At 52.1% G+C, this 13,342-nt stretch overlaps 5 protein-coding genes across 5 annotated transcripts; 3 read left to right on the top strand and 2 right to left on the bottom strand.

The window, feature by feature from the left end:
• Positions 1–929: 929 nt before the first annotated feature.
• On the top strand, positions 930–1,816 carry MYCFIDRAFT_152707 (uncharacterized protein). Its single transcript, XM_007926914.1, has 3 exons — positions 930–1,110; positions 1,163–1,197; positions 1,249–1,816. The coding sequence occupies exons 1-3, from the start codon at positions 1,077–1,079 to the stop codon at positions 1,648–1,650; spliced, it is 471 nt and encodes a 156-aa protein (XP_007925105.1). The 5' UTR covers positions 930–1,076; the 3' UTR covers positions 1,651–1,816.
• Positions 1,817–1,968: 152 nt separating this feature from the next.
• Positions 1,969–3,315, top strand: MYCFIDRAFT_210892 (uncharacterized protein). The gene is made up of 2 exons (XM_007926913.1): positions 1,969–2,774; positions 2,837–3,315. The coding sequence occupies exons 1-2, from the start codon at positions 2,106–2,108 to the stop codon at positions 2,900–2,902; spliced, it is 735 nt and encodes a 244-aa protein (XP_007925104.1). The 5' UTR covers positions 1,969–2,105; the 3' UTR covers positions 2,903–3,315.
• A 158-nt stretch (positions 3,316–3,473) lies between these two features.
• MYCFIDRAFT_163288 (uncharacterized protein) lies at positions 3,474–5,049 on the bottom strand. Its single transcript, XM_007926912.1, has one exon. The coding sequence runs from the start codon at positions 4,933–4,935 to the stop codon at positions 3,541–3,543; it is 1,395 nt and encodes a 464-aa protein (XP_007925103.1). The 5' UTR covers positions 4,936–5,049; the 3' UTR covers positions 3,474–3,540.
• A 438-nt stretch (positions 5,050–5,487) lies between these two features.
• On the top strand, positions 5,488–6,285 carry MYCFIDRAFT_133806 (uncharacterized protein; the record flags this gene model as incomplete). Its single annotated transcript, XM_007926911.1, has 1 exon — positions 5,488–6,285. One exon carries the CDS (start codon positions 5,488–5,490, stop codon positions 6,283–6,285), a length of 798 nt encoding a protein of 265 aa, XP_007925102.1.
• Positions 6,286–6,315: 30 nt separating this feature from the next.
• MYCFIDRAFT_173460 (uncharacterized protein) lies at positions 6,316–11,585 on the bottom strand (the record flags this gene model as incomplete). Its single annotated transcript, XM_007926910.1, is given in 26 exon segments — positions 6,316–6,389; positions 6,423–6,493; positions 6,528–6,608; positions 6,650–6,701; positions 6,752–6,973; positions 7,012–8,417; positions 8,437–8,443; positions 8,478–8,609; positions 8,657–8,918; positions 8,971–9,106; positions 9,141–9,156; positions 9,181–9,894; positions 9,923–10,165; positions 10,186–10,195; positions 10,233–10,448; positions 10,475–10,534; positions 10,579–10,705; positions 10,743–10,809; positions 10,842–10,924; positions 10,952–10,974; positions 11,017–11,042; positions 11,092–11,200; positions 11,229–11,287; positions 11,329–11,383; positions 11,410–11,503; positions 11,536–11,585. The coding sequence occupies 26 exon segments, from the start codon at positions 11,583–11,585 to the stop codon at positions 6,316–6,318; spliced, it is 4,395 nt and encodes a 1,464-aa protein (XP_007925101.1).
• Between the last annotated feature and the right edge of the window lie 1,757 nt (positions 11,586–13,342).

The following is a 13,342-nucleotide window of genomic DNA, read 5'->3' as shown; positions in this document are numbered from 1 at the left end:
AAATAGAATTAGCCTATATTTAAACGTTTCCGAAACTATTCCGATTAGTATTATATACCCTTAGCTTGTTTCTTCGCCTTCTATCTACCTTAACCTTTTCTCTTCTCGAATATAAGACTATATCTACCTTTGTCGGTATTTATATATATATAGGCGAGAAGGGCAGAGGAGTCTTAGAATAGCTTATACTAAAACTAATTAGATACTATTACTAATGCATTTAGATTAGAAAAAACTTACTAAACATATATCGTTATCCTTACTAGCGGTAACGCGATAGATTACCTCGCCTAGTACTAGAATTTAGTCGTCGTCTAAGAAGGTGTTTTCGTCTATAACTAACTTAAATACCTCGAAGCCCTAAAAGCAATTAGAAATAAATAGTAATAGAATAATAAAAAGACTTACTAATAGTTTTATATTCTTACCTACCGCATCGATATATACGAGGTAGTCCTTATTGTTAATAAGCTTCTAAGATAGGGCTATAGTAGAATCGAGTTTAAATAGATTAGTAAATCGAGTTAGAATAGATTAAGATTAGATTCTAAATAGACTAACGCTAGTAGAAGCTGCTATAGTAGGGGAAAGGAATAAGGGTTGCTTTCGGAAAGTCGAGCTTATTTAAGCCGAGCGCGCGCACTAACCTACGTACGGACCATTACGGCTTTCTCCGATTAGTCAATTCGGTAGTTAGCTCGGTGGTTTCGGTAGTCAGGATTTCTGTGTCCCCGGATGCGGACACGGCGCAACAAAAGCCGAATCGAACTGTCACGTTTCCAATAGTTCATTGTGCCCTCGACGGCATGGCGCTCGAGCAGCCATATAAATAGCAGATCTCCCACCTCATTCACAGCCTTGGAGGCGCTCAGGTATAGTATTGCTCTTCCCTCTTTCACATCCTTATACTACACATATCTATCACACCATATACTTACTCGAGGTCCCTTGGTCACTCTCGCACCAAGTACCAGCACCAGAACACCAGCACACAATTCGAAACTGCGTACCCAGCACCTGTACGCCTCACAAGCAGCCATTTCATTGTTCCAACCAACTTGTAAGCAAGAACAACAATGTCGGTAACGATCGAGCTTCCAAAGGAGTATGGTAAGGAAACACCAGACGAAACAATCGAAAAGCTTGGCTGATTCGTGTATAGGCTATGTAGTTGCGACTACCGCTGCCACATTCTTCGTTCGTCTCGCTGTTCCAACGATCCCCAAGCTTAACTGACAATAAGAATAGCTTGGATTTTGGCATGGCTTGCGAGGAGGATTGGCACGAAAGCCTACCGGTCTGAAAACCCCGAAGGCATTCGCAGATAGCGGAGATATTGCTGCGGCCAAGGACAAGGAACAGGCAAAGGCCATGCATGTGTTCAACTGCAAACAGCGAGCCCACGCCCATTACAACGAAGTACAGCCCTCGACCGCATTAGCCATGCTGATTGCAGGCCTGGCATACCCCCGAACCACAACAGGTCTCGGTATTGGCTTCATCATTGGCAGAATAGTGTATGCGATTGGCTACTCGAATGTGGACAAGCCGAACGGTAGTGGAAGGGTGCTTGGATTCGTTATCAGCCAACCTATAGCGCTAGCTTTGTGGGGTCTAGCAGGCTGGACAGGTGTCAAACTGGTACTGTGAGCTCGTTCTTTTGGGTGGCCCAGGATTCCATGACTGATTACCAGCTGGGCGACTGGACCACTGGACGTAATGTAAGGAGCTTCATGCCTCCGCTCGTGAAGGAGAGGGGAATTGGAGACAGTGCAGCTCTCGAGCATCGCGGTATCGATAATCGCATACCCAACTTAGTATTCCAGCGCAGGCGTTGTGGCTTCATTGCAGTTGGTGGGAAGCATGAAGTTCGTATACCAGAAATCGCTCGAAATGACAGTATTTCGATGCAGTGTCTCGCCAGACAACACGAGCGCACCGTATGGATGAGGCAAGTGAAGTGCCAATCTGTAACAGCTGTGCATTCAGCGTTAAAATGTTCACATGCTAGCGCCGCCCGCGTCACTCCACTTCTCTCTGCCGCCTGGCTGATAATTCTTCTAGTCCAACCCAGCAAACGCCATACACACGCTCACACTTGAGACATGGTCGCTTCGCTGCGGCGCATCTTGGGCAAACGCTCACTGAGTACAACTTCTTCCTCGGAGCACACCGATCAGTCGAGCTCTCATAACGACACTGCACAAGAACCAATCAAACTCGGCGATTTGGCAGTTCCAGCACCACCACCGCGGACTTTGCAACGAAAGTCGCCTTCCAGGGAGCAATTGCAAAAGTACAAGCAGAAGGCACCATTCTTCAATTTTGCCACGCCGCCGCCGGGCAATACAAATGAAACATCTCCACCTCTTGAATCTCCTCGGAGTGCGCCTCACTTGGCCAGTCCCACTCCCACAAAGCGCAGAGTCGAAGCACGAGGCTGCCAGTTCGAAATCATGGAACCAGGCGAGCTGCGAGAGGCATCTAAGAGCGCCGAGGATCTGACGGCAGCCGGACGTATCCTTGCAGCTCTTGGGCCTTCGCGGAGCACCAGATCGCGCTCTCGGCGAGCGCAGAGATCAGACTCGACCCAGGAGGATGAGCTTGCTGTCACCAAGGATCTCGCCAGCGCTACAGCGTTCGGCACGGCGAGCAAAGACACGCTTCAACTTCCAGGCCCACACCTGTGGAAGAAGAGCGAGAATCGCGCTCGTTCCCCTCCACACCCCCTGTGGTATCCCAAGAACAAGAATCTGGGGGAGCAGACAACAATGCCAGAAAGAGATTGTGAGCGATCTGCATCAGAACCTCAAACTCCGTCACCCTGCCCACGCACCTCTTCCAAATCCCCACCAACAGCTTCAAAAATTCCTCGCCCCACGCTTTCCCCTGTGAACGCTGATCCAGCGCTGTACCCACCACTCATCGATTTCTGCAAGAACAGTAACAAAACTCCTCCAAACCGCTCCACTTCTGATAGCCCAAACACTACCCAGTATGAGACAGTCAGAGTCCGACCACCGATCTATGATTTGAGCAAGCCTCCTGGCCAGCAGTGGGAGCAATTTGGCATCACTTCGAGTCGACCACAGAGAGCTTGGGAACCGGCACCAAGATGGACCTGTTGTACTTGTGAGGCTCAGACGATTGTGGAGCAGATTGTTTGTTCGAATTTGGAGTGTTTGCACGATCGTTGTCATAATCGGTGTCAGGTTGGGCTGACGAGTAGGAAGGATATGATTTTTGGGAGGATGTGAGGGGACTGGGAAGTTCGGGGCAGAATTGGTATGACAGACAGGCGTGGAGGAAAACGACGGAGTTTCGAAAGGGAAGGACGATGTTTTGGAAAGGCTTGTAGTCTCGCTTTCTCCTTGTCTACCGTTGTCTGCGGGGCAGCGAGCTTGGCTACAGACTAGCAGATAGCACTATCCGGTCCTATCGTGGGCAAGATCTTGCATTGGAGGAATCACATTGCAGAATAGAATCATATAACTGTCAGGATTTCTGGCATCAAGCCTGGTAGTGCTGAGTACTACTGTTCTAAAAGTTGCCAACCGTCGTTCCCACGCCTCGTTCTCTCGCAAATCGTAACAGCTCATTTCCGACGACGATGTCCATAAGACCGAGCCCGACCGACTTGTAAATGACATTTCCTCTCGTCAGCCAGTCTTTCAAGCCAGAATTATCTTGCAAAGCACATCCATCCACGCCGACATCCACTTTCTCACCTCTCTCCCTCGCGTTCCTGTCTGCGTCGCGCTTCAGCATGAACAGCTCCCCCAATTCCACCACTTGATCTGGCATCAGCTTGGCTTGAATGATTTCACCAGCCTCTTTCAGACAGCCTGAGACAGTATCGACCAGGATGGCGCCACCTTCCTTCTGTCGCTTGTGGATATGCTTGTGTTCGTGATGAGGCGCTACTGCATACCGAAGCACATCCGGGTGTAGTTCGATCATATGGGGTTTATACGAACCAATACACGAGATGTATCTGCCTTTCTTTCTTCCTTCTGGATTTGTGAGATACGTCGCTGGAAAAAGCGGCGTCGTGCTCGGCGTGCAACAGAAAATGACATTACTTGCGCGCACGTATTCCTTGACCAGGCGCTGATACTCGGTGTGGCTGGGCGTCAGGATGTTCTTCTTGGTCTTAGAGTTGTACTTCTCGCCAATGTGGTTGACGTAGTCTGGATCGTGTGGCTGTGGATTGTATAGCCTCATTATACATTTCCGTGCGGACTCAAAGCGGCGCGTGACGATGTTGAGGTGGTGGATTTCATCCCCTCGCAATAGCAATGCAAGACGTATGTGCCAGTATGCTTGCCGACCAGCACCAAAAACGGTCACATCGTGAACGCTATGGCGCTTCTTGAACAGCATCGTTGATGCCAAAGCCGTGCGGAAAGCTGTGATCTCTTCTGCATTCAACAAGCCAGTAGTGTTGCCCATGTTGTCCAGCAAGGTAAGCGAGCCGCGAATGGTTGATTGGGAGGCGTCATTTGAAGAGGTCAGTGATATGTTGCCAGCGCCGTCTGTGACTTCTGAAAGTGTTGTCGGTAGAGACGAGGAGCCAGACCTTCTGGAGTCTATGCTTTGGCGCGAAGCTGAGCTGATCGAGCTTCGAGAGTCACCGTCTGAGTACGTCTCTTGTAGCCCTGGAAGTCCGTTCGCGTCTGGTGGAGTAACATTCAGCACTTTGACGCCTTGACCAGTCATTCCAGATGCTGGCATGTAGATGGATGTGCTTCCGTCTTTCCGCTTCAGTACCGTTCTTTCTGGTTGGTAGTCTGAACAGCAATCGTTGCCATCGCTTGAAGTTGAGTACCAGTGCAGAGCGTCAGCCAGGGACTGCTGGAGCTCCAAGATGTCTTCTTTCGTGAAGGAATGGAGTATCCTGCTAACATCCTCGTTACTCAGAATTTGAAGAGGCATGTTTGCGCGTATCGTTCCGCAACTTGGGTTCGCGATGCGGCGTAAGTGTCAAGGCACACCCCTGCTCTTATGGTATCAGAGTGAGAAGCGAGGTATAGAAGGCTGATTTGCGTACTCCGTGGATAGACGAAGAGCTTGCACCAAGAGCGAGGGAGCGGCGTAGGGAGGTACGCCACATCGATGGCGCGCTGAATAAGCGACGCTTCACGTCCGCCATCTCATCTCGACTCCCTTCCACATAATAACTGGCATCTACGCAGCTGTCCACTGCTGTGCTCTGAGCTTCTGCTGGAGTGTCCGTGGCGTGGAAGAGCTGAGCAAGGCCGGCTTCTTCAACATCGATCGCAGCCACTCTCTTTTTCATCGGCGGTCGGTAGTTCTACCGCAGCCCAGCCGCTCCGTAAGCTCGCTTCCTTGACTGTCTCTAGGTGCGGCTCCACATTTCGGGCCGTGCCGAGATCTGAAGTGAAGCTGCGCTGCTACGCTACATCTTTCTCTCCAGTGTTAGGCACGAAAGCACTGCTTTGCAGTCAACAAGCCTCTTCTTCCGCCATGGCAGACCCTTTTGAAGTGCGCATGCGCTTCACTTCACAACTGCAGCATCTGAACGCTAGCACCACTTCTGCTACAAAAGCTGCGAACTACGCCCTCAAATATGCCGACTACGCCGATGACTTGCACTCGTGCATCCTCGAACAGCTCGAACGCAATAACATGAACAATCGCGCAAATATCATGTACTTCCTGCCAGCATTATGCGATACCGCAAAGGCTGCTTCTCAGACTGGTGGGCTGAATGCAAGCGGGATCCAGTATGTGCGAATGATGGAGCGAGACATACTTCGAATTATCGATCTGGTAGCACCAGACGATGGAAGCGGAGCAGCGAACGTGAAGGTCGTGAGGAAAGTCATCAATACACTCATGGGAGGTGGTTTCTTGCAAGAGCAGACAGTACGGGAACTGGAGGAGTGCATCCAAGGTCGAGACAACTTGCCAGGCGGAATCAGCAGCCCCGCGCACGCAGCAGATGATGCAAGACGAGATGGCGGTGCTTCTACTGTGCGATCTACTCCGCATTCCGTAGCGCGAGAACCGGGCGCGCTTTATACTTCTGGCATAAGGTTGGACAAAAGACAGATTGAACAACGAATAGAGGAAGATCGCGAGCGACACAAGAGGGCGAGGGAGAACATATGGGCGATACCACAACCGAGCGCAAATCTGTCGCATGACGCCGAGTTTGAGAAGTTGTGGGAGGAGGGAAGCGATGTGGATAGCGACGACTATCGTATGGCGAAAGAAGAGGCAGAGGAGAGGAGGAAACATCTGGAGTATGATGACTATTGAGAAAGGATTATTTTGGTGCGATTTGATATCTTAGCGAGGCGCTGGTGGCGTAAGAAAGCTTGAAAGGAGTGGAAATGATACCATGGATTTGCTTGTCAACGAGACTTGACATTCACGCATTTCAAGGGAGCGAGAACGCTCAGCTGCTGCTCGACATCTGATGGTTGACGAAGCTGAAACGAGGTATTTGGACAATGACTTTCTGTCGCTTTCATGCATCGGAGATGGAATCCTTCGTTGACGATGTTCGTCCTAGTACTGCATTGGTATACATGACAAGCGTGTCCATCTTCACGCTGCCTTCTCTGTACTCCGCCTCTTTCCTCAAGGGTAACGGATTTCGAGTACAAGTGCCAATCGCCACCGTGCTATTCTTACAAGCATCCCATTGCGTTCGCGACAAGCCTTTTCAGCCTCTTTCCCATCCAAGCAGCCCAGATTCAAGCTAGCCAGTAGTGCAAGAGACCAGAGCCGGCGAGCTCGCCATTATTGGGTGCTGTAGTATCGCTGTACAAATGAAAGTAGTATGCTGTGCATTTGTCGGGTATCACATCCAGTGACATGCCTGCAAAAGTATGGTCGTTGGATGTACAAGTTTCGCTGATGGAATTTGCAATGAACGGCAGTTTGTCCAGCTGCCCATGCAAGAGTTGTTTTTTGTTGGCACTCTTCAAGTTTGGCGATTGCGCTTAGCAGGAGTAGGGGCGTGGAAGCTGAAATTGCTACCATTACCCATTCCGTTTCCTCCTGGGAAGAAGCTTGAGTTCTGGTGCGAGAGCACGTTCGGCTGTAGGTCTTTGTTGTCCTGCTTTGGGCTGTCCACAAGGTCCCGCACGGCTTTCTCGCGCAAGTCCCAAGAAGCGGAGGGTCGATGGCGAGGCTGGAAGGTGCCAGCTTCGCTACCGTAGCCACCGTAGGTTGTGGACAATGGCGAACCGAGCATGGATGCGGAATCAAGTGGTCGGCCGTCAGCAGCACGAACTGGAGAGATGTTCTGCAGACTAGAAGACACGGAACCTTGCTCTGACGAACTGTCGAAGCGTTCTGGGGAGTACGAGCCCCCAGCTCTGTGCAGAGTGATTTCGATATCCTGGATCTCCAGAGTGAGGCGATTCATCTTGGCGTTGAGTAGTCTCATGTTCATGCTACCCGTGGCCGGGTCCTGCATTTGGCATTGTAGCAGGTGTTTCTCGGCCTGCAGCATGTGGTGGTGAGCTTTCAGCTTGTCAATGTTCACAACTCCGAGGCCAGATTCAGCGGCAGTCACCAGACCTGGGAGAGTTGCGCCACGCTTCAAATGCGAATGGGGGCGATGGGTTGGCGTATCCTCTCCACCGTGAGAGTTGCCCACATGGGCCTGGGGAGTGGTTCGCAACGCACGAGCGCTGCCACTTCCTGTAATGCCGCTGAAGCTTGGCATGCTAGCAGAAACTGGTACACCCGAAAAGCTCTGCGCTAAGTTGAAGCTCGTGTTATGAGCAGCCGGCGAGATGAGGCTGGATGCAGGATATCTGTTTCCCCGCTGCTGCGTCAAGCTGTCCATTGAGACCGAGGGATGAAGCACTGGGCCTCCTGGGGCGCGCATCGAGTTCATCGAAGCAGAGTGCTGCAGTGAAGCAGAGTCGCGTCCGGCTGCCTGAAAGAAGTCCCTGGGACTGTTGAAGGAGCGAGACGTGAGCGGCATATCCATCTCGAAGCTGTTCCCAGTCGGCGACGGGAGCAGCACCAAGTTTCCAGAAGAGTCGACTGTGACCGAAGCGATTTCACCGGGTGCAAGCTTTGTGTTGCCGAGCATCGCGAGATTGTATTTCGGTGGGGCCGATCCATTGCGCGGGAGGCGACCAGAAGTCTTCGCAGCTGTAGGAGTAGAATCATCACCGTCGGAAATGTCGGAGGCTGCGTTTCGTTGACGCTGGAATGGAACGTTGAAGGATGAGCCGCCACGGAAGCTGCCACCACCACGTCCTCCCCGGCTGCCACGATCACCGCGATCGCTGAATGTACCGCGTCGCTGCTGGGAAGTTCCTGCTTTGGCGAGCTCGTAGTTCTCAGAGTAGTTCTTAGGGTGGCCGAGAATGCTGGCGGTAGCAGGCGTTTGAACATATTGCTGTACGACTGCGCGACCGACTGGTCTCTTGTCAGCAAATGCACATGAATGCTGCACGATAGCGGATCAATGCTGCGCTACTCACCATGGTGCTCGAAATTCATGCCGTTCCACATGTTGCCGACAGGGTGATCATTGTGCTGCTGACGGATGTGCGAGAAGTGGAAATAGGAAACGTCTTTGATGTAGATCCAAGTGAGAGGGATCGAGCTGCAAGCTATTAGCAACGGCGCAATTGAAGATGTGAGAGTATTTACCCAACACACGGCTTTGATGCAGCCGGGTTGACCTCCCAGCCTTCGACAGGCGTGTCTGGATCCCATGGACCACTCATCTCAGCAAGACCACAGAATTTCTTGCTGCCGTTTACAGAGAATAGCATAAGTACTTTCTCGTTGGTGTCGTGACGCATATCCCATATCTTCATGATGCGTTCAGCGACCTTTGCCATGACGGACAACTTGCCTTGGCGAATGGCGGTGATAACATTGCTTGGGAACTCCGATTTGACGTTGATAATACGCGTCTGTCGATTCATTAGCAAAATAAATTATAATCATCGGGTGCGATCAACTTACACCAAGAGGCATCTGAAAATGCTCAGGATTAACAGCCGCCAGAACCGTGAGCGCGCCATCGAAAGCCTCTTCCCATTCGGCTTTGGGATCTTTCAGCCCGCGTCGCAGACTACGCGGATGAGATCTCTCAGACCACCTGTGCAAACAATGAGCATTAGCAAAAGTATGACAATGGCACAACTGTGACTACTTACACTCCAGCCTTAGCACCAGCCATAGCCGGAACCTGCATCGTGAAATGGTCGCTGACCGCGTGCGAGCCACTCGAGTCGGACTTGCGATCATTGAAGACTGTTTCGGCGTCATTTTCGACGTTTGACTTGACAGTTACTGCCATATTTGAGACTGCGCCGGGTTGAGTGAGGCTCTTGCTGTCACTGTCGACCTGTCTGAAGGACGAATCAGGTTGTTGACAGGTGACGCCGAATGGTTGTTGGGACAGTTGATCTGTCATTCTGCTGAAGCTGTGATGGATTGGTGAGGGAAAGCTGGACGGTTCACCAAGACTGCGATACTGATCGGAATGGGCAAAGCTTCCAATATCCTCGTTGAATCCCGTGTTGGCACCAATGATGCGGCCGTCGGCGGAGCGTACGAAGCTGGTCTGTCCACTCTGCATGCCAAGGCCTGGCAGTGGACTGATTCCATGCTCAGTTGGGGCTGCTGGCTCATGGTAGGCGCGATTAGGTGTGCTTGCGAACGTATCCCAGCTTGGCTTCTGAGGGATTCCAGCACTGTTTGCAGGAAGATTGTGGTTTGGCGACCAGATGTTGGAGCTGTATAGCGGTACAGCATTGTGAGGCGGCTTGGTGTCAGATTTGCCATCGCGAAGTGAGCCGGACGTATTCTTCAGCGTCAGGCGCGGCTTGCCCTGGGCACTGGACTTCGATTCGTTATTGTCTGGCTTTGGCACGAAGTCGGACGCTTTTGGGTCGAACGGAACGAGCGAGACGCCATCCGTGTCTTGCGCCGCCATCTCGTTGTCTGCGCTCATGGCGCCACGCGTCAGTGTGAGTTGTGCTGCGAGTCGCGTTTGCAGCCGCGATGAAGAGTCGCGCAGAGTTCAGCGTCCAAATCAGGCCCGCGCGACCGGACGCGATCTGGTGGTGAAATCGCTGGACGCTTTCAAGTAATTTCGAGGCGCGCGTGTTGAAGGTGTGATGGACGCCGGCGGTGAAGATGTTTTGTTTTGCGACTTCACCGGTCCGTGCTCACTTGGGAGCTGCTGTGACGCCGTTCTACAGCAACCATCTCTACTTCACTCCCGCATGCTTTGTCAGATCAAATTCGAGTGTCTTGATTGGTGCTTCCAGCTTATCGGTCGAGCAGGAGTCGTAGGCCTGCTTTCTTCGGGTCTGGAATGCCTGCTGTTCACTCGGGTGTCCATGGCGAAAAGAACCCTCTGATTTTGTAAATTTGAGCACGCGTAGAGCGTCTCGCCAGCGCTCGAGCAGTGAGAGGCCTGCCGCCGAAAGGAGCTCAATTTCGAGCGCTGCGTCCTCACTGCATGGTGCTGACAAGACGTACGAATTTCGATACCGATGCAGATCCCTGGCCACGGATACTAAGACACAGATTCCACGAAATAAGAACGGAGTTTAAGCAAACAAAGCCTTTATCGGACAGCATTGAGGCTTTCACTCTAGCTTGGATGGACCTGTCCTGGCTTCCCACTTTTTCAGCAATCCAAAATGTTTCTCTTTCATGCGAATCTTCCACATCGCCCATTGCAGTCCTCGCTACATTTGATTCGAATTCCTCTTGTTGAAAACCAGTGATTCCAGATCCTATTTCTGAGGCCTCTACCATCTGGCTCTCGTGGGTGTCTGACGCGAGTCACTCATTGCAAATGCCCAAATGTACGCCCTGACTTCGACGCAACGAATCTTTCCAATTCCGGCAGCTACGCGGTCCGCTATCTGATGTTCCTGTCAATGACCGCGAACCAGGGATACTTGCTTACCTGCCTGAATTTTACCACCGAAGGCATTCAAGATTCATCATCTACAACGAACGAGCTGCCGAAGGACTACACTACTCCTTCACAGGCCGAGAGCAACCTGCTCGATCTGCTGGCGTGTTCGGTGTGTTGTGCGCGGCCGCCTTTATGCCTCTTTTCACTACAGTACAGCATGTCAGGAGGCAAGGTGAGGTTGGAGGCTGCCGAGAAATGAGGCGCGCAGCGTAACGGACCTGACTCCGTACCGTCCACATCAAAGGGGCTCCCGTTCTTCCTTCCATCCCTCATGCACCAACACATGCGTCATTGGAGATGGCAGATCGATAGCGAGATCAGCAGGCGTCTTGCGGCGGCCATCTGGAAGTTCATTGCAGACATTAGGAATACCTTCGAGAGACTGGGCAGGCACCAGGGTGTGCAGATGCATGCATGAGCACATGGGAAAACAATAGTCTTCATAGACGCGTTGAGCTTCGCACGGCGCAGCCCCCCGGATCGAGATGGAAGTCCTCCGCTCTGAGGTTAGTTCGCGTCCGATGCGCGAAGCAAGAGCTGTGAATCAACGTTCGATCACTGGAAGGTAGCAATTGATGATGTGTGGTTACACGCGGAGTACGAGGCATTGCGAAGCACATGAGGATGGAGATTGAAACATGAAGAAAGCATAGACACTGTCCAATGACATGAAGGCTGTCGTGGAGGCGGGTCGGAGATAGTCGTTCAGCGAGCTACGGACTTGTACTGGCAACGAACAAGTGATACTGCGTAGTTGCGTTGCAAAGCGCGAAATTACCACAATGACGCGATACGCGCGGATGCCCAGCTACTGCCTCATGGCAGGAAGGTGCCTTCCACGAGCGCTGCGATGGACCCACAAAGCTTGGAACCAAGCAGCCAGCTCATTCTGCTTGCTACATCACATTATCCACTGACCGGCGTTGCCTCTACAAATTCATATCACTCTCACCCGCACGATGGCGACTAGAACGGTGCAAAGGACACGCGTGGCGAACAACATCACCCAGACTGCAATCACGCAGAAGCAAAGCGTCGAAGTGGTCCAGACACTCCTTCACGGCAGCGTGAGTCGTACATCCCGTCAGCCTCCACCGAACAGAAATCCCTGACTTCCCTCAGCTCAGCAGTCTAGCCTACCTCCGGAGCTTCTTCAGTGAAAAGGTCTTCGACGCGCAGGCGTACGCCGCTCATGATAGCTTGCCGTCGTATCGTGACTATGCAGATGGCAGACTACCCGACATACCCAGAGACTGCACCAGACTGCACACGACAATGCAGGTTCTCCGCCGTGGGCGCAGTAAACGAGTCGACACTTTTCTTGACTGGCTGGTAATGTTTCCGCTGCGAGACGTGCCTGCCAATCGCATGTTGACACTCAGTGCAGGAGCAAGGCGCCTTTACAGCGTTGAAAGATGGCAAGCTGCGTGCCTTGCAACTCTATGTGCACACAGACGAACACGACCGCGGAAAAGTCATCGAGACTTACACCTTCCGCATCCAGTACCATGACGACGGGAAGGGCGGCAAGTTTTTGGCTGGAGTGGACCTTGACAGTCCTGGAAGGAAGAGTCTGACCGTAGATGCGACGGCTGTGGCGCTTCAGACATTGCTTCGCTATGTCATGGAGATGTGCAATGGCTTGCCCGAACTTCCAGGTGCGCGTACATGGCTCTTGCCGCTAGCAGACTACTGACACACTTGGCAGATGATCGCTATGTTTCAATGGCACTCTTCCTTCGCGAAGGGACCGACCATGACTTTCAGACTCGAGGGGGCTTTGAACTCGACAGCACGACAAAGCTGGTGTTTGGACTAGCGGATGGGTGGGACAAGAAGTTGCGGAAGTTTGACGACCTCTCATCTGCATTTCACACGTAAGTTATGTTTGCACAACGATTTGATGAGCTGCTGTGAGTCTGTATCTCACGATTTTGCAGCACCGCATTGACCGTTGCACACCTTCAAAATACGACTCTGGGCCCTCTGGCTACCATAGCAGAGCCAGTCAGGATTCCAACTCAACTCAAGTACAGCGCGGGTGACGCAGAGGCCGACCTTCTTTCCGAGCCAGGAGGCGAAGAACTTGTGGCAGGTGACGCATCAACCATAGTACCGAGCACAGTCGGCCGAACGCCTGCTTTGACCATGCCTGACACAGAGCGGAGCTCAGTTGATTCGGTTAAGAAGTCACATTTTAGCAACCTCATAACACCCGCACCGACTTCTGACCCAGCAGCGAAATTGAGAAGCACATCGGTCCGACAACTGAACTTCGAGAGCGCCGCACAGCAGCAGGCGCCAGCTCCTGCTGCCTCACAGCCCATCGATACGCAGGCAAGCAATGTGCCAAGAATGAGAGGCGCACTCCAGCAAATGGTGATACCTGACCACTTG

Source organism: Pseudocercospora fijiensis (genome assembly GCF_000340215.1).
Source record: "Pseudocercospora fijiensis CIRAD86 unplaced genomic scaffold MYCFIscaffold_3, whole genome shotgun sequence".
NCBI classification, from domain to species: domain Eukaryota; kingdom Fungi; phylum Ascomycota; class Dothideomycetes; order Mycosphaerellales; family Mycosphaerellaceae; genus Pseudocercospora; species Pseudocercospora fijiensis.
This window is presented reverse-complemented; position numbering and strand designations above follow the sequence as displayed.